The sequence below is a fragment of the Delphinus delphis genome, chromosome 2 (genome assembly GCF_949987515.2).
Source record: "Delphinus delphis chromosome 2, mDelDel1.2, whole genome shotgun sequence".
Lineage (NCBI taxonomy): Eukaryota > Metazoa > Chordata > Mammalia > Artiodactyla > Delphinidae > Delphinus > Delphinus delphis.
In genome coordinates, this window is record NC_082684.1 from 35381510 (window position 1) to 35402823 (window position 21314).

The 21314-nt window shown below is 35.9% G+C and overlaps 1 protein-coding gene across 9 annotated transcripts in view; it reads right to left on the reverse strand.

Moving 5' to 3' along the window:
• Positions 1–21314, reverse strand: part of GPHN (gephyrin) — a 626216-nt gene that overhangs the window by 258606 nt on the left and 346296 nt on the right. For 5 of the 9 annotated variants that reach the window (XM_060004380.1, XM_060004382.1, XM_060004378.1 and 2 more), the window contains 2 exons: positions 16375–16441; positions 10220–10492 (listed from right to left, as the gene is read on the reverse strand). In XM_060004380.1, the coding sequence (XP_059860363.1) occupies positions 10220–10492; positions 16375–16441 (340 nt within the window). Of the gene's footprint in view, positions 1–8785; positions 8894–10219; positions 10493–16374; positions 16442–21314 lie in introns of all 9 variants that reach the window. The other 4 variants (XM_060004374.1, XM_060004375.1, XM_060004376.1 and 1 more) reach the window with 1 other exon arrangement.

Consider the following 21314-nt stretch of genomic DNA (forward strand, 5'->3'; position numbering starts at 1 on the left):
GGGTCTTCGTCGCTGCGTGCGGGCTTTCTCTAGTTGCGGTGAGCAGGGGCTACTCTTTGTTGCAGTGTGCGGGCTTCTCATTGTGGTGGCTTCTCTGTTGCAGAGCACGAGCTGTAGGTGCATGGGCTTCAGTAGTTGTGGCACGCGGGCTCAGCAGTGGTGGCTTGGGGCTCTCGAGCACAGACTCCGTAGTTGTGGCCCACGGGCTTAGTTGCTACGTGGCATATGGGATCTTCCTGGAACAGGGATCGAAGCCGTGTCCACTGCATTGGCAGGTGGATTTTTTTTTTTAAAATATCATCTCTTTTATTTTATTTTATTATCATCATTATTATTATTTATTTATTTTTGGCTGCATTGGGTCTTCGTTGCTGCACGCAGGCTTTCTGTAGTTTTGGCGAGGGGGGCTACTCTTCGTTGCAGTGCATGGGCTTCTCATTGTGGTGCCTTCTCTTGTTGTAGAGCATGGGTTCTAGGTGCATGGGCTTAAGTAGCTGTGACACGTGGCTCACTAGTTGTGGCTCTCAGGCTCTAGAATGCAGGCTCAGTGGTTGTGGCGCATGGGCTTAGTTGATCCGTGGCATGTAGGATCTTCCTGGATGAAGGGTTGAACTTGTGTCCCCTGTATTGGCAGGTGGATTCCTAAACACTGCGCCACGAGGGAAGCCCCAACCCCATTATTTTTTGATTTGTGTTTTGTCTTTGTTTCTAGTTTGTGCACTGCCAGGAAATTATTGCTTCCTGGTGGCAGCAATGCTTGAGACTTTGCTTTTATGGTCTGACCATTTGGTGATCTCTGTAAATGTATTATAGATGTCCATTCTTTGTTGGGTAAAAGATGACACAGAATCCTATTTGTAGTCCTACTTGTAGTTTTATTTGTCTATTTCTCCATTTTGAGCTCAAAACAATTAAGAAACTGGTGCCCTCTGGGAAGGAGACAGGTCTTTGATTTTTTTTTTGGGGGGGGTGTATTGGGGATGAGTTTTTGTGTTTCTGTATTTACTCTAGACCTGTGGCTGAAGCTGCAGAATTGAAATTATGAGCCCTCTCTGTGTTTATCTGTAATTCAGAAAGACCTTTACCCTTTACCATTGTGAAATGTTTCCCAATCTCTGGGAAGTATAAAGCTATATTGTCTCTGAAGTTAAAGGAGTTCTGTTCTGACTGGCTTACAGAGATAAATGCCTAAATAAGTTAATTATTCCTAATATTTCCCAAAATAAACTGAATTTCTAATACTTTAAATATGCTAGACTTAAAAAAGTATCTTCTACTAGAAACTAACTCATAAATATTTTAAGAATCCAAGTTCATAAAATTAGGGTAAATCTTTGGCAAATAAGACTAGCTTAATAATTTTGGTTTAAAAATTGTCTTAAATAATTTTTAATGTTAAATATAATACAAGTACACATTTTGTTTTTCTTGGGTTGCTTTCCCTAAACATATACAGGTTTATTGACTGAAGAAGCTTACATTATTCCTACATAATCCATGTCAGCTTGAACATAATTTCCATGATCTTTAGGTAACTTAAACTTTGGAGTGCATTACATTAAATTAATGGATGATCATTAGAAGTCTAGATAATTTTTAAATAAGATAAAATAGGAAACATCAAGTACTAATCGTAAATAAATTTTTTTTTACTGTGGTGAAACATAACATAAAATTTACTACTTTAACCAGTTTTAAGTGTACAACGAAATGGCATTAAGCAAATTCACAATGTAATGCAAACATCACCACTATCCATTTCCAGAACTTTTTCATCATCCCAAAGAGAAATTCCATACCCTTTAAACAGTAACTTCCCACTCTCCACTTTCATCTATTCTATTTTCTGCCTCTATGAATTTGACTATTCTGAGTACCTCATGTAAGTGAACTCATACAATATTTGTCCTTTTATTTCTGGCTTATTAAATTCAGCATAATGTTTTCAAGGTTCATTCATGTTGTAGCATGCATCAGAACTTCATTTCTTCTTTCGGCTTAATAATATTCAGTTATATCTGTATAACACATTTTGTTTATCCATGTATCTTTGGGCTGTTCCCACCTTTTGGCCATTGTGAATATAGCTGCTATAAACACTGGTGTAGTAGTTGCTTGCTTTCAATTCTTTTGGGTATATAAGTAGAAGTAGAATTGCTGGATCACATGGCTAACTTTTAGAAGAACCACAAAAGTGTTTTTCACCGTGGTGGCACCATTTTATACTCCCTCCAGCAATGCCCAAGGGTTCCAATTTCTCCACATCCTTTGCCAACACTAATTTTCTGGGTTATTTGTTTTTTTTTTTTGGGGGGGGGAGGTTTTGTTTTGTTTTTTTTTTGATAAAACACCAGAATGGATATAAAGTGGTATCTCATTGTGGTTTTGATTTGCAGTTCTCTAATGACTAGTGATGTTGAGTATCTTTTTGTGTGCACATTGCTATTTGTATACCTTCCTTGGAGAAATGTCTCTTCAAATCCTTCACCCATGTTTCAATTGGGTTCCCTTTTTTTTCTTTTCTCAGTTGCAGCAGTTCTTTTTATATTCTAGATATTAATCATTTCTCATACATGTGATTTGCAAATATTTTCTTTCATTCTGTCAGTTGTATCTTTCTCTCTTGACAGTATCCTTTGTTGCACAAAAGTTTTTAATTTGATGGAGTCTTATCTATTTTTTCTTTTGTTGCACTGATTACTAATCATAATTTTAAGTTTATATACTTTTGCTTACTTCTATTTGCTATATAGATGCTAGAAATTTGTGTCATATTTATGAACATGTTCCTTTTTGCTACTTTAACAAGTAGTCAAAGGATTGCATGTTGCTGTAGAAAATTATATTATGCATGTTTATGAGCTTTGCTGTCTGCTAATATATGCGTATGTCAGATAGTTCTTAATTATCTACCCCAAGTTTTCTCTGTGAAATAGAAATGACTTTCATTAAAAGTTATACTTAATATGAGTCGCTGAGATATACAACTGAGCATGTGCTTTTATTTTTTTAAGGGGGAAAAAAAAATTGCCCTAAAGCAGCAGTCCTCGAACGTTTTGGTCTCTGGACCCCTTTACAAATTTATAATTTATTTAGAACTCATAGAGCTTTTGTACATGTGGGTTATAACTATCAATATTTACTGAATTTGAAATCAAAACAAAAAATTTACGAACTTATTAATTCATTTGAAAAAAGCAATGATTAACATGTTGCATGTTAAATAAACTATACCATTATATTATTATGAAGATAGTTTTCAACTTGTGGGTCATTTGAGAAAGAACTGTAATCCTAAAGCAAGGTATCAGTTTGTTCCAGAATATTTGAAAGAACATAATGAAAGATAAAACTTGGAAAGTGAAGATTATTTCCTTTGATTTATAATGCCCGAGCCTGAAAATAAGTTATAAAATGTGTTAAAATACACATTCACTTAAAACAAGGTTCACTTAATTTTGATGGGCTTCTTTCCTTGGCTTACTGATTAGTGCTTTTACCCACTATCTACCTAATCTGCCTAGATAGAAGAGATCCTGTGTCTTACCAGAATAATTTTCTCTGCTATAGGTTAACTTTATTATATGCTTGAGTATTTAAGGGGAAAAAGAACAAAAAGTTCCTCAGTTATGAAAGAGTTACTTCTTAACAACTGTGTTACCTTTTGTGCTTTTAAAAATGTTTTATTGTCATTTTAATAAAAAAAGGCAACCAAAAACTTATTTCTCAGGCATCCATGATCCTATCTTAAATCAAGTGTCCAAATTTCCTCTGACAACTCTAAATCAAATCAAATTATTAAAAAATTTCAGGGTATCTTTCACTGAAAACTATCTTTGAGATTTCCTGGCAGTCTCCTAAAAATCACAGAAATTTGTTCTTTCAGAATAGATAAGAGTGATGAAAGATATAATTAGATTTGTTTGATGAGTTACAACTATAAGTTTCATGAGAAGTCGTCATATCAAAAGAGAAGCCCAGTCTTCTCTAGGTTAAGTTTATATAAGCAAAATGTTATTAATATAACTATTTCATTAATTGTATGCTTTGTGTAAAGTCCCTGGAGAATTGTCAATTACCCCCAGTCCCTAATGGTTTTACTCTAAGGGGACATACTGCTTAAAAACTCGTGAAACAGTTATATTCCATCCCTCAATAGAGAATTTTACTCCCTGCCATTCTGCTATTACTGGTTACAGTTAATAACTACAGCTATTAAGTTCCTGTCATCTACAGATGGATTTTGATGCTTACCTAAAAGTTATGCTGTAAGCTACAGACCAGAGCTTGTGCATTTAACAAGAAGGACAGTTTCACAAGCCTCATAGAAAGAACTGTACCAGATACTTCCAACTACTGACACTTCAAAGAATATATTCTTGGGTACAGACTGCTGAAGTGATATTGCTTAGATAACTTTTAGACTATAATAGTGGACAAGGTTAGTATTTCCAAAACTCTCATTAGTCTGGAAGCTGAAAGCTTCATGAAAGCAAACTGCTAAGATCTAGTAGAATGAGAATTAACTACATAGGACTGAGTAAACAGAAGAATTTTTTCCTGGCTATTTGTTTGGAATATTATTGATGTTTTAAATGTTCTATTTTCAGTGTATGTGAAGAAATTTCTTCTTTCTTCTCAATCTATATATAACCCACACAATTTCGTACATCCTGATTTCTTAAAACTAAAAGTTTTGATTCTCACTGAGTCCCTCAGAATTCAGAAACTCTTACTAGGTCTGCTAACTTTTCTTGACAATATAGTGATTTCCATAGATTTATTAAGAATATCTTCCTTTTTAACAGGATATAATTGGACAAACTGATGGTGGAACCAAGGACTTACCTGTGTCATGTTTGAGAATGGTGCCCATTTTATCAGATATGCCTACCACTTCTGAAGAACAAAGACTGGCTGTACTCACGAAGCTAATACCTATAAAGCCCTCCCAGGAAAAATGACCTGGTACCTGAAGTAGAGGGTCTCAGCCTTGCATGTGGTTAAGGAAGGTCACTTATATATGGTAATGAACTTTTGGTGACCTGGAGAAGAGAGGAATTCACCCAGTAACAGGTACCTGCAGGTGAAATAGGGTGAAGAGATTGTCTGGGGCTTGGTTTCCTAAACTTGGAATGGCAAAAATAGAAACTTTTAAAAGTAAAATCTGAGATTCCCTATGAAAACTTCCAGAGAGAAGTTAATTTTGCAGCCTCAGTATTTGCAAACTCAGAGAAGCTACCTGGTTAATTAATACCTTGCTGCAGCTAAATAAATAATCAATCCCAAACTAATGAGATCTGCCATTTTTTTGCAACAAAAATCATTATGAGATTATTATGATTGGGGGTGTAGAGAGTTGTCTAGAAAATGGGCAAGAAAGATTATTAAATGTCCTGATTTGTATACTCTTCTGGGTTATCTGCACTTTTTACTTTCACTATTTTACAACTCTGCAAGTTATAGAAAACTAATGCTAATGCAAATTATTGTCTACAGAAATGCAAATAAATTTTGTCTTGAGAAGGAACAATTGATTATTGCCCTGTGTATACTGACCAATTTTGTATCTATTTATAAATTCATCCCAGTCTTTGTGACTGTTGATATATGTATGTGTCCTTTGATTTTTTTTCTTTGAACTGGTTTAACAGCTTACTGTTCTCTCATTAATTAATTAAATAGAATAATTGACACATTTATATTTCTATGAATGTTATGATTCAACCTTTAAAAATATTATCCTTTAACGCATACATACTGTGTTCTCCGAAGTATTTGTTTTCATGGATTTATCTAAATATATTTCTGACTCCAATTGTGCTTATAGCTTAAAGCTTTGCTGCTTGGACCAGCAAACTTCCAGAGTAAATATAGTCTACTGTTCACAGTTCTTAGGTTGTGCAATACATTTTATCATTCAAGTATTCCAAACCAAGGTCTAAAAATCCTAATTCTCATTCTTTAGAAGAATTTGTAACTAGTTAGTCATCTCCCATAACATCATTCTTTTTCTTTCTCTCTTGCACTGAGAGTTGCTATAGCAGAGAGGTGAAGAGTGATGATTCTGGAGCCAGACTGCCTGGACTTGAATACCAGTTTAGTCTCTAGCTGGTTATATGTCCTTAACCTCTTTGTGTGTCAATTTTCTCATAAGTAAAATGACAATGTATGTAAAGTGTTGGTATATATAAAATGTTTAGAAGAATGACAATTAATATTATTTTAATATACTAAAATCATCATGGATAGGAAGAAACAATAAAACCATATATATACAAATATGTATATTCTTCAATTTTCTGACCAAAACTTTTTAAGTGCTTCTGGTCTTTTGTAATGGTATCATTTATCTCCAGGCAAATCTGTAAGTGTGGCAGGTTGCTAACTTTTAGCATTTTCTCTCTTAAGTTCCAAATAAATGCCCTAGGAAGATAGACACTTCCTGACTGACCATATCAATCTAACATATTTGTTTTCTCCATATTCTTTCCCAAAAGGAAATCAGCAACTCTTTCTTCCCAGGGCAAGCAGCAGATTTTCTTGCATCCAGTGGAGCTTGGGGACCATCATTATTATGTGGGACTTCTCCAGAAGATTTAATTTCTGTCAGTAAGACAAGATTTCTTATTATGTATCTCCATGGCTATTTTTGTCTTAAATTCCTCCTTGCCTCTCATTATGCTTGGAGTTTTGCAAGCATAATACAAGCATTATGCAAAGTATAGTTGTAGTTTCTTCAGGTTTGGATCCAGTCTCCTTGAAAAGACCTTTACACTTATTTAGTAATCACAGAGGGGCAAGATTTATCTTTCCTTTTTTCCTTCCATGTGTCACACACCCCTACTCTCTGTTCTCTTGAATCAGGTTTCTCACTCAAATATGAAACTTCAGGGATTCCTATTTATGTTTCAGTTATTATAAGGAAGTCTTTTCAGCTCTTTAATGAGACACTACATACTGAGAATTATTAGTCAAGATGCTTTTTGGTTGCAGACAACAGTTTACCCATCTCTATCTCTAATTAGCTTTTTCAAAGTAACGTATTGGCTCAGGTAACTGAAAAGTCAAGAGGCGGGTATAGTTCAACAGGGGCTGGAGTAAGTGGTCGAAAAATGTGACAGGACCGAGTACCTCTCTTTCTCTCCCATTTCTTAGGAATGCTTCTTTCCAGTTGGCTCCATTATTGGCAGGCATTACTTTCATGGTTCCAAGATAGGAATTCTTTGAGTTGTATATTTCCTCATTCATATTCAATAGGAAACAGAGAGTCTATGTTCCTAGTCATTCAAATAAAATCTAAGAGATGAGACCCACTTGCTCCTATTGACCTGAATTATGTGTTCCTTGAACTAAAAACTGTGGTTATGTGAAATAGATATGCTGATTATACTAAGCCACCTACCCTGGAGGATTAGTCAATCTCACCCAAACTATATGACTGGGAAATGCAGTGTAGTGTTAGAAAGAGGGATGGGAAATGGCTGCTGGAGAGGCAACTAACAAATATCCATTATGAGAAGCACTTCTCAAGCCTCCTTATTTCCTGAAAAAGCAAGTTGATCAGTTTGGCAATAACCGGTATTCAGATCACTAGGAGCTAACTATTGAAGAGTTATTCAAATCATTTTCTGTGTAATAATACAAAACTCAGAATATGATAACTTAAAAGCTTGGTTATGAATACAAAACTTCCAAATATTTTAGTTTGAAAACCAGGATAATTATTGTAGTTGCTGTGGCTGCTTTATAATATGAGAATACAAAAGACAGTTTGGTATACTTTGGAATGTTTATAAGTTACAGCAAAGCTATAGCTGGAGAATTCAGTTGTCAACTGGAATTCATTAATAATTTTATTAATCAATATTTACATTTTCTACTTGGTCTTTGACTCAGCTAAGTTTGTTTCCAACCAGGCATGGCTTGTTGAATATAAGCATTAAAGTCATCATTTGGTAGTTTAGCTCCTAAGGGTCGACTGATACTAGTTTTCCTCCCTGCATCCCCCTGAAACCCTGGGTGTTTTTTCTTCCTAAGGATTAAAAACAAAATTACACTTATTACTTATTTTTCTTTTTCCTTCTCATTTTATATTCATATCAGGGACTGAGGTTTCTTTTGCAGCCATGGTCTAAATTGTCACTGCTTATTCAGCTATACTTATCAGTTTAATCTTTCCTAGCCTGACACTTTTTACAAAGTATCATTCAGCCAATGACTGAAAGAAGTGATAAACACCCTTAAAAGTTTCTATATGAAGATCAGTAATATCAGAATTTGTACAAAGACTCAACTTTCTAAATGGTTGTAATGAGAACATAGTGAAAGAAAAGAAAAAAAGATGCAAAATCATAAGGAAAAAAAGCAAGATTAATACAAATTAAATATTATCTTGACCAATCTGTTTGGATATTAAAACTTAATGTGATCCTCTTAAGGGATTATCTTAATTAAGCTAGGCAATTTATTTTAAGGTATGTGATGAAATTACTAAAGAAAAAGATAACTTCTGAGCAATGAATTTCTTGAAAGTCATGTGATGAAAGTTCATTGCCACATACTACAAAATCTTAATGATGTTAGAGTACTTTAGGTACAGGAGAAACTCTATTAAATTCCTTGATGGAAGATAGTCAGTGGCACTTACACTTTCCCAAAAAAGCACTAGTGAAGGTCTTTCAGAGTAAAACACATCTTCCGTCATATGCTATAGCCTACCTCCAAGGATAGGAGGTAGGCTGTATGCTTGCAAAATCATTAATGCAAAAGCCTCTTGTCTTACCGGTTCCTCTGCACTGCCTGTTGCATCATGGGAATAACTGATGAGACCAGGGATGGGCTGCTCACCGTGTGCCATGATAACAGCAGGACTGGTGTAGAATGGATGCTTCTAATGCACAACACATAACAACTATGAATATAGTGACAGGAAAACATGAAACTATACAAGCAAAATGACTGGAAAGGAAAAAGGGTGAAAACAAATGGAACAATGGAATGTCAAAAATTTTCAAATGAAGAATGACAAAATTAGCTTAGATTTCAAATGGTACAAGCTTTTTTTAAGATTGAAACTGATGGTACTTTTAACTCTTTTAATTAAGAGTAAAAGAAAGAGAACATACAATGATTTAATAATGTATTTCATCAATCATTTCCATAAAAACAGAACAAACCTCACACACAACAATTACTTACTAGCCTTAAGTGAGGACTTAATGGATCACTGAATGGATCTGGAGACAGAATAATCCCATCTTCAGTGAAAGAACCACCTACTTGTTGTCTGAATGGACACTTCCAAAGGATCTCTATGATCCTTTCCAATATATACATTGTCAAAAAAATCCTCTCATGCTATGCTCACACCCAAAGTATCTGGATGAGCCATAAAGTTTAAAAATCACTTCATATAGTGATTAGATTTTCAATCTTTACACTCTCAATGAACAATCATTACTCCCAGAAGTGATATGCTACTGTCTGAAGATTTTAAAGTGTACAAGGTGGGTTATACTAGATATGGATAATAATATAAATCATGTTCTGTGACTTTAAGATGATAACTAAATTTACTGAAGTACTTCATGGTACTATATTTACTCCCAGAATTGTTCAAAGAGAACTTGTAACACTTTGATGCTCTTTTAATAATATTTATTACTTTATTAAATTAAAAACATGAATATCTTACATCCATTTCTTCTCTTTATGACCGGAGTAATTTGTGTCCAATAGTTAAATAAGTGCTACTTAACTGCTGAAAAGTCTTGTCTTTAAAAAAAATATTTATTAATCTTCCTCAGCTAATTTCTTGAACCACCTTAGGTATCTTACCTTCAGTTTGGTGCTCCTCTAAGAATTTGTGAATATTTGATGTTCTGAATACATGAACATTGTATATTTACTATGATCACAAAAATGACATCTTCAAAGAGTTCTTAAATGTCACATTGTTTATCATTGGAGCTATTACTTCAGTAGATAACAGCAGAATTTTTAATGCCTCAGAACTCAGAATAAAACTTCAATGCTTTCAAGAACTCTACATAATGGAGGGAATATAGCTGTGGAGTGTCATGAATATCCCCGTTCTTTTTAAAGGATGCCCTGAAGTGGTACTTAACTTATGGAAGAATGGGATGGAAAGAGAGATGAAATCAATACATTTACCTGTGGGTCCTTTAGATCTCTGGGTCTCTCTCAGCAGACTTACCTTGGCCGCAATGGCTGCTGCAGTTATATGTGATGAAGAACTATCTTCTGTTGAAGCAACACCACTGTCTTTCTTCTCTTCTTCCTCTTCTTCACATTGAACCCCTTTGTCTTCTGTCTGTTTATGGGGGCTAGTTGTGGGAGGAGGGGAAAGAGGTGGTGGTGGGGAAGGTAAATCTTCAAGTTCATCATGCACTTCTTTTACTTTTACAATGGCATCACGTAAAAGGTCAATGGCATGAGGTAGGGCTGGCAGTATGAACTGAAAGCATTCCTGTATGCAAGAGGAAGAAAAAAAATGAAGATAAAGCATTTTTATAGGCATACAAAATGGCAGCAATCAAATGTGTTTGTGATTTTGGATTTGTGATTTTCTCTCCATCTGTCTCAAGGAAGAATCATATTTAATGTATTGTCTTTGCAATGCAAAATATGAAGTAAGAGTGGTATATATTACGGTATTCTCCATAAGCTGAAGAACTACACTATATAAGCACACATCACATTTTTTTTTTTTAAGTAAAATTTCTATACAACTTTAGGGTTTAAAGATACATTATGAGAGAGCAGGTAAGAATTTTTACCTTTCTGGTTAGAGAAGGATACTAGAACTAACAAACCAATTGAGTACTGAACTATTTTATTCAGAGAGATAAGTTCTGACTACAGTCATAATGTACAGCTAGACACCATTGTACAATATGTAAAAATAGGTATAAGTTTGTACAGCATAAAAGTCAATATAGTCTCTTGGTTTCTTTTTTTTAGGGGGCAGTGAAGGAAAGTACAGCATTTATTGCAGGGTGCCAAGCAAGGAGAACAGGCAGCTAATGCTCAAAATATATCCATTATTACCTATATTGTATCACCAAAAGAAAATAGGTGAGAATTTTAAAATCAGAACATAAGGCCAGATATGTTTGGGGAATATGTTTGAGCAGAGGTCTTTCTCTTTTACATTTACAGTAACTTACCTTAAATTCTAATATGTAAAGAAATATTTTACAATTTATGGACTACCTGGAAGGTATCTAATCTTTTAACCTACTGGAAAAAATTGTATAGTGAAGAATTTAACTTTAATCAAAGAGAGGTCTGGTCTTTACTCTTAGTTTTTGGGAGGTGATCTCTAGTTCCTTGTTATGTCATGCCTGATAAGAGTGTCTCTGTTTGCCTGGGGGCTTTGGCCACTGCACAGTCTAACAATGTGGTTTACTATGAGGGCTTTGGGAAACACTGTATCAGTTTTGCCTCTGGAAAGAACTGGGAATGGCTGACTAAAGGTCAACCATGTGGGCAATACGTGATCAAATCCTAATAAAAACTCTGAACACCAAAGGCAAAGGAGAATGTACATAGTTACCAATACTCTGTGTATACTGTCTTATATTGTGGCTAAGAGGAGGTGATGCTTCCATGATTCCATGGAAGAGGATGACCAGAAGTTCCCTGTTTGGTACCTCTCTTAGACTCTGCCATATGTGCTTCTTTCCTTGGCTGATTTCAACCTGTATTCTTTCCCTGTAATACAACATACCCATAAGTATAACAGCTTTCAGTGAGTTCTGTGAGTCCTTCTTGTGAATTATTAAAAGTGAGGGTGATTTTAGAGATCCCCTCAATTGCAATTGGTGTCAGAAATGAGGGCAGTCTTATGGAGTGCTCCAACTTTGTAGCTGGCTAACTTCTGCAGTTGGTCAAAACTCCTTACAGTTGGTGTTAAGAAGTGGGATTTGATAGAAAGACCCTGACTCACTGAAACTTGTGATCTGGGAAGAGGAAGGAAGAGAGGGTGGTGGATAACGAATCTTTAGAGCCTAGATGAACACAGGGTCACCCACAGTATGGAACTGCAGCTGTACTGTAGTTAGTTACTGGAGATAAAATTAGCAATGAAGTTTTAAAATGAAAGATCTAACTCCTAAGGAGTTATGTCAAAGCACAAGAAATGCAAAATGATAAAAAACAAAGTAAACACACAATTTCTTGGTTAATGGTATCTGTACTAGCTAAAACAAAAGTAATGGAGAATGTTGGGGTGGATCCTGAGGCTGGGCCAAGTTTGGATTCAGAATGGTCTGACATATAGCTGCTAGCCTCAGAGCTGCTTCCCAAGGAAAAATTTATGTTGAAGCAATAAACAGTAAATAAAGTTGGACTGATTCATAAGAAAATGGGGAAAAAGAAACAAGAGATTCAAGGGACTTGTCCTAGCAGGGTGGAAATATTTAAATGGTTATTAAGAAATGTATGAAAAAAGTGAGCATTGATGGGGACAAAACAGAGGTCTTAAAGAAGCACTGCTGTGGGCTGAATAGACAGACTGGAGACCCTGCTGGTCTCCTAACATTAAGGGGTCCTAAACAAATCTCTATTTACCCTGGTTTGGAGCAATTAAAAAAGCTAGGAAGCAAAGAAACCTTACCTTTAATCACCTTAAGTGATGGACCCATAATCTAATCAATATAAGGTCTGACAAAAGGGTATGGATCCCTTGACCCAACCCAGGCCTTAAACTCCAAGGCCATATGCACACAAATGGCTAAAATCATCAGGAGACAGAGAAGAGACTTTTCTGGAACTCCTTGACATGGGAGCTTCATGTACTGTGATTCTACAACCTGTTGAGATCCTAATGGGGGAGGGGGTACAGTTAGAATGGGAAGATATAGGAATGCAATAGTTGATGGGATTAAGGTGAATGTTTGGATAAGAATCAGAATGTTTGGAAAGTGAACATCATGTGAAGTGGTGAATCTCCTTTACCTGAATGTATTATGGGCATGGATGTTGTGTCTGACTGGAGAATTCGTCCTCTACCTCATATTGTAAAACAGCAGGCATGTAAATCCACTCTTCCACCAATATAATTGGACATGCTAAATGGGCCCACACAGTTCATTAATTTGCTGTACAAAAGCCCTGTGTGGAGTGCAGACTGGGCTTATAGCAAAAACTTCTGAGTGCCACCCAACAACAACTGCTGGGATTTTGGACCAGAAAATTTCCATTTGAGAGACAATTACTACTTGCTATTTGACTTTAACTGAGACTGCCTTTATAACTAAAGGACACAAAATAATCCTAAAACCTGAAATATCCAAAAGGTCTTGGGTAATTTCAGAGAAAAGCTCTAATGGGGATGGCAATGCCCAGGAGAGTTCCATAATAGAATGGAAATGTTGCATATAGAATCATGCTACCAGGAGAATGCAAGGAGGTACTCACGAGCAGGCAGCCTCTTTTCACCTAGGGCTGACTTCGGAACCACCTGAGGAGCTGCTGGATCCTATGGCCACTTGGGCCACTTGGGCGGTGCCCTATAAACAGCTTTCTATTGATCAACAAAGAGCTGCTTGGTTTATGGATGGCAATTCCAAGGTGAAGGGACAGCATCCTGTTTGGAAGGCCGCCACTCTGATTGAAGAAGGTAAAAACAAATCAGCTCGATGGGCTGAACTACATGTTTGCACCTATGTTTGGGTTTTTACTGAGTCACGGGAAGTGTCCAAATGGCCTGGCCGTATGGTCAGGCAGATGGGCAATGGAAAACTGGTCTATTAAAGGAATACCTGTATGGGACATGGCCCTGTGGAAATCACTCTGGAAACGTAAGGGGTATATTAAAGTAGATTATGTTAATGCCCACAAGAAGAATTCCCTTCCAGAACTGGAAGTTGATTGGTACTGGCGAGCAGATATCCTGGTGTACTTGCTTGAGATGGCCACCTGGGTCCATAAAATGAGTGGACACTGGAGGTCTGTAGCAATGCAGAGATGGGCTGAATCTAGATATATTCCTCTTACACTCTGAGACACAAAATGCCAATAAGAACTGTTTTGTCTGCTAAAAAGAGAGACACAGAGGCAGAGGGCTATGCAGCAAATTCCACAGGGGAAAAGTCCTACACATAGCTGTCATGTTGGACTGATGCTTTTAGTCCCTGGAGGCTACAAATGGGTCCTAACAGGTATAGACACTTACTCCGGTATGAGCTTTGCTTATCCCAGAGTAGATGCAAATGTTCAACGTACTATAAAAGGACCAGAAAAGAAGATATTGTATCAATGACCATGGAGGCACATTTCTTCAGACCAAGGAACACTTTCATCCTCAGAGCAAAAATATGATAGAAAATTGAAATGGGCAATTGAAATATTTGTTGTCTAAAATGTGAGGAGATAAAGTCATGAAGCCTTCATTAGTGTGTGATCACACTCAACAATAGGGAGGCTAAGTGAGAGTTCCTTCTAGACAGATTCCTCTACTTTTCTGGGAAGAGGGGATGGCAAAGGATGCTTGTACAACTATACTTTTCTCTTTACGGTTAACCTTTTTCGTTTTTCCCCACGTCACCTCAACTTTCTTCTTTTCTACCTGATGCAATGGTCCTAGGACCAGGGCTGCAACTGTGGGTGCCAGAAGCAGGGATGATTCTTAAGCCCAAACCGTAACTATACTTTTAAATCTTTATGTCAGAATTCCTAAGGGCCTGATGGTGTAGACTATGTCTTACTCCATCTGGTCAAATTGGGCTTGACAGTAAATGCAGTTATATTGCCTGGTGTTTCAGACTGCCTACTAGCTCGGTACCTATGTAACCTTAACCTTATCTTATATGAATGAAATGGACTGAGTGGGAAGTATTTGCTAAACTAGTATTACTAATGGCAATCTGGGCCAGCCCAGTGGCCAAACCAACGGTCTCATTCAAAGATGTTCAAAGGAAATGTCTGAGTATAAATGGAAAGAAGGAGGAATGGCAGTTAAAGGTAAAGGAATGAGTAAATGCGTTATGCAACAAGGGAAATCCAGTATTACCTTGGTGTCTCAAAAGAAGCTTAGAACAAAGACGATATTGTTTCTTGGCTCAGCTGTAGCAGATGCCAGAAAGGGAAAAGCCATATGTTGCTGAGACTACTCCTGCTTTTGGAACCTGACAAGTCTGTAAACCTGAGGAACATTGCTCTGGGACATGTTTTGATCATATGATATGATGACGACTAGGATAACTGTTAATGTCTGTGTAGGACTCCAGTAATGTGCCAGTATCTTTTGACTCTTATTTTTCAGGTTATATTTACTAATATACTGTGATATGTTATAATACAGGCATTGTTAATAAGATTATAATGCTGATATTGATAGTGATATATACTGGGAATGTGAATTAAAGCCTCCTCAATACGCAATACCAATGGGAAATGATTGGCCTGAGCAAGAGAGCTAATTTCTATGGTAAATAGCTGTGAGAATGTATCATAGGGCACAAATAATAGTAGATCAAGATGGAAAATTAGTAAATGAGTACAAAAATATGAAAATTTGTATAATGGCTTTAGAGGATGAATTACATGTTTCTCTAAATTTATTCCTATCCCACTCTGGCTCCTCCAAATCTTAGGCATATTCACACTGCTACTGATGTTGTGTCTATAATATACATGCTATACTAAATACAGATGGCCAGCCATACAAATATGATTGTTTTGTTGTAAGAAAGCCTTGGCCAGAGGCCAGGGGGTAGCTTGTGTAATACAGAATTAACCTTACCCAAAGAGAGTCTGGCCTTTGCCCTCAGTTACTGGGAAATGAAAGGAGTGTCTTTGTTTGTCTGGAAACTCTGGCCGCCAGACAGTCTAACTGTGATTTATGATGGGGGCTTTGGGAAATGTGGTATCAATTTTGCCTTTGGAAAGTTTTGGAGACTCCAGGTATATGGGCAGTATATGATGTGCCTCAATAAAAACTCCAGATGCTAAGGGCTTAGAGCTTCCCTGATAAGCAATAATCCCTGTGCTGTTACACACTGATGCCTGGAGAGCAATGTGTTCATGATTCCACAGGAAGAAGATATTAGAAGCTCTCCATTTGGTACCTCTCCTTTATTCTGTCTTATGTACTCCTTCCCTTGGTTGATTTTAATCTGTATCCTTTCCCTGTAATAAACCATAACCATGAGTATACCACCTTTCAATGAGTTCTCTGAATCCATCTTGTGAATTACTGAAACTGAGGGTGGTTTGGGGAAGGCATTGAACTGCAATTGGTGTCAGAAGTGAGGGTAGTCTTGTGGAGTGCTCCAACTTTTTGTTTGGCTCTCACAGTGGCCAAAATTTCTTACACTAAACCATATAAATCTCAAGATAGCTTACCTGAGATCCTTTCTTGCTACCTGGCAAGTTAATTATCAGAGTTTTCCCTCTGATTCCACATACAGGCCTGGAAGGAAAGAGAAACCTGATGAATACTAAATTAGAATGATAGTTGGTTTAAATACATTCAACAACAAAGATCAATCATTGTACTTTATATGTGAACAACTGTTTTAGGAATAAAGTTGTTATAGCTAAAGATTCACCAATTGTTATACAAATTGGGCACTCACTCTGGCTGAGATTTTTATAATAATGGTTAGTGCAGGGGATTTGAAAAATGCACTGAACATGAAATCAGAATAAATTAGCCACTTTAAAGAAATACTGGCCAAATTATCTTCTTCCTCTAACTTCAACTTTTTCATATCTCTTACAGTTCTAAGAATTCAATGAGATAGCATATTAAAAATGACTAGTAGAGTAATATCTATGTTCAAAAGTCTAACACATAAGGCACTCATGAGTTGAGTGAGATGTTTAAACTCTTGCTTCTCAGGAAGTCTATAAGTTTTAAAGTAAGACAGGTCTCTCATAAATCAACAGCATTGGGGAGAGTTTAGAGAGCTCAGCTGTTAACTGATTCATTGATAATGTGTCAATTTAAAGTAGAAAGGTCTTTCAGAGATCATTGTAAATTTTCAGGCCACTTTTAAACCAAGTGGTTAGATAAGAAACATAAATAGTGGAAAAGCATGGGAAACTGGAATAAAGAGTTGAAGGCCTATGGGCTTCCCTGGTGGCGCAGTGGATGAGAATTTGCCTGCTAATGCAGGGGACACAGGTTCGAGCCCTGGTCTGGGAGGATCCCACATGCTGCGGAGCAACTGGGCCCGTGAGCCACAACTACTGAGCCTGCACGTCTGGAGTCTGTGCTCTGCAACACAAGAGGCCGCGATAATGAGAGGCCCATGCACCGCAATGAAGAGTGGCCCCCGCTTGCCACAACTAGAGAAAGCCCTCGCACAGAGACGAAGACCCAACACAGCAAAAATAAATTAATTAATTAATAAACTCCTACCCCCAACATCTTAAAAAAAAAAAAAAAGAGTTGAAGGCCTAGATTTCATGAGAGTTCAAATCATGCTCTTCCAATAATTGGCTGTGTTACTTTGACCTGGTAATGATATCATTTCCATCATTTGAAAACAAAAGGACTAGATTAGATTAGTCTATTTCTAAAATTTCACAACTTAGATTGTAAGCCACATAAGAATCTTTTCCTAAAACTTCTGATTGAGTTTCTTCTTTAATTACTTTAACTCTTTGAAATAACCTAAAACTGTCTTTTATTTTATTGTTTTTTTCTTGTCCTATTCACAAAGTGTTCATAGCTATTTAAAACTTTCCATACGCTTTTCTTTTTAATTGAGATATAGTTGACAAATAACATTGTATTAGTTTTAGGTATACAACATAATTATTTGATACGTGTATACTTTGTGAAATGATTATCACGATAAGTTAATATCCATCACCACACACAGTACAATTTTTTTCTTGTGATGAGAACTCTTACAATCTACTCTCTTAGAAACTTTCAACTGTACGATACAATATTATTAACTATAATCAACATGCTGTACATTACATCCCCAGGATTTATATGTGGAAATTTGTGCCTTTCAACCACCTTCACGCATTTTACCCACACAGCAACCCCTGCTTCTGGCAACCACCAATCTGTTCTCTGTATCTATGAGTTGATTATTTTTAGATTGCATATGTAAGTGAGATCACATAGTATTTGTCTTTCTCTGACCTATTTTACTTAGCACAATGGACTCAAAGTCCATTCATGTTGTCACAAGTAGCAAGATTTTCTTATTTTTATGACTGAATAATGTTCTATAGCATATATATACCTCATTTCCTTTATCCATTTACCCATCAATGGATACTTAGTTGGTTTCCATGTCCTGGCTATTGTAAATAATGCTGCAGTAAAGATGGAGGTGCAGATATCTTTTTGAGATAGGGATTCTGTTTGCTTTGGATAAATACCCAAAGGTCGAATTGCTGGATCATATGACAGTTCTATTTTTAATGTATTTAGGAACCTCCATACTTTTTTCCACAGTGGCTGCACTAATGTACACTGCCACCAACAGTGTATGAGGGTTCCCTTTTCTGCATCTCCTCTCCAACACTTGTTATTGTTTTTAATAACAGCCATTCTAATGGGTGTGAGATGATATCTCATTGTGGTTTTGAGTTGCTTTTCCTGAATTAGTGATGTTGAACATCTTCTGATGTGCCTGTTGGCCATCTGTATGTCTTCTTTGGAAAAATGTCTATTCAGATACTCTGCCCATTTTTTAATTAAAAAAAATTGTTGTTTATAGTTTTGAATATTAACCACTTATGGATACATGATTTGCATATATCTTCTGCCATTTGGTAGGGTTTCTTTTCATTTTGTTGATGGTTTCTTTTGCTGTGTAGAATTTTTTAGTTTGATGTAGTCCCATTTGTTTAATTTTGTTTTTGTTTCCTTTGCCTGAGGATACATATCCAGAAAGAGACTGCTAAGACTGATGTGAAAAGTATACTGCCTACGTTTTCTTCTAGGTGTTTTATGGTTTCTGGTTTTACATTCAAGTCTTTAATCCACTTTGAGTTAATTTTTGTGTATGGTGTAAGATAGGGTCTAGTTTCATTCTTTTGCATGTGCTATCCAGTTTTCCCAACACAATTTATTGAAGAAACTGTCCTTTCTCCATTGTATGTTCTTTGCTCCTTTGTTGTAAATTAATTGTCCATATATGTATGGGTTTATTTCTGGGCTCTCAATTGTGTTCCATTGATTTATGTCTGTTTTTCTGCCAGTACCATGCTGTTTTGATTATTATTGTTTTGTAGTATAATTTGAAATCAGGGAGTGTAATACCTCCACTTTGATCATTTTTCTCAAGATTGCTTTGGCTATCCAGGGTCTTCTGCAATTCTATATAAATTGTAGGATTTTTGTTCTATTTCTATCAAAAATGTCATTGGTATTTTGATGGGGACTTCACTGAATCCATAGGTTGCTTTAGGTAATGTGGATATTTTAACAATGTTAATTTTTGTAACATGAGCATGGACTATCTTTCCATTTCTTTGTGTCTTATTCAATTTCTTTCAACAATGTCTTATAGTTTTCACTTCTTTGGATTAATTTACTACTAGGTATTTTATTTTTTTTGTTTTGATTGTAAAAGGAAATGTTTCCTTAAGTTCTCTTTATGCTAGTTCATTCTTAGTGTACAGAAATGCAACAGATTTTTGCATGCTGATTTTGTATCCTACAACTTTACTGCATTCATTTATTATTTCTAATAGTTTTTCTGTAGAATCTTTAGGGTTTTCTATATATAAAATCATGTTATCCACAAATACTGACAGTTTTACTTCTTCCTTTCCAATCTGGATTTTTCTTACCTAATTGCTCTAGCTAGGACTTCAGTACTATGTTGAGTAAGAGTGGCAAGGTGGCAAGAGTAGGTATCCTTCTCTTGTTCTAAATGTTAGAGAAAAAATTTTCAGTTTTTCACCATTCAGTATGATGTTAGCTGTGGGTTTGTCACATATGGCTTTTATTATGTTGATGTATGCTCCTTCATTTTATTGAGTTTTCTTTTTAAATCATAAATGGGTGTTGACTCTTGTCATATGCTGTTTTTTGGGCATCTGTTGATATATCATGATTTTTGTCCTTCATGTTTGTTAATGTGTTGTATCATGTTGATTGATTTGTGGATACTGAACCATCCTTACATCCCTGGAATAAAGCCCATTTGATCATGGTGTATGATCCTTTTAATGTATTGCTGTATTCAGTTTGCTAATGTCTTGTTGAGAATTTTTACATCTATGTCTGTCAGACATACTGGCCTGTAATTTTCTTTTCTGTGTGTTGTTCTTGTCTGGTTTTGGTATTAGGGTAATGTTGGCCTCATAAAAAGAGTTATGAAGTGTTCCCTTCTCTTCTAGTTTTTGGAAGTGTTTGAGAAGAATTGGTATTAAGTCTTTAAATGTTTGGTAGAATTCAGCAATTAAGTTGTCTGGTCCTGGATGTGTTCCTTAGGAGGTTTTTGATTACTGTTTCCATCTCCCTACTAGTGATTGATATATTCAGATTTTCTATTTCACATGATTCAGTCTTGGAAGAATGTGTGATTCTAAGAATTGATCCAGTTCTTCTAGGTTGTCCAATTTGTTGATACATAGCTTTTCACAGTATTCTCTTATGATCCTTTGTATTTCTGTGATATTGGCTGTAATTTTTCCTTGTTTCTGATTTTATTTATCTACACCTTCTCTTTTTTCTTAGTGAGTCTAGCTAAAGGTTTGTCAATTTTGTTTATCTCTTTAAAGAAACAGTTTCATTGACTTTTTTTCCATTGCCTTTTTTAGTCTCTATTTCATTTATTTCTGCTCTGATTTTTATTTTCTTCCTTATATTGATTTTAGACTTTGTTCTTTCCCCCCACCCTAGTTTCTTTAGGTGTAATGTTAGACTGTTTATTTGAGATATTTCTTGTTTCTTAAGGTAGGCCTTATTGCTATAAACATTCCTGTAAGTACTGCTTTTGCTACATCCTACAGATTTTGATATGTTGCATTTTCATTTTATTTGTGTTCAGGTATTTTTTGATTTCTCCTTTTGATTTCATTGACCCAATAGTTGTTCAGTAGCATGTTGTTTAGTCTCCACATATTTGTGATTTTTCCAGCTTTCTTCTTGTATTGATAGTTGATCATGCCATGGCGGTGGAAAAGATGCGTGATATGATTTCAATATTTAAATTCATTGTGACTTTTGTGTTCCAACATATGGTATATTCTTGAAAATGTTCCATGTGCATTTAAGAAGAATATGTAGTCTGCTGCATTTGGATGAAATGATCTGTATAAATATCTTAAGTCCACTGTTTCATTTAAGGACTATGTTTCCT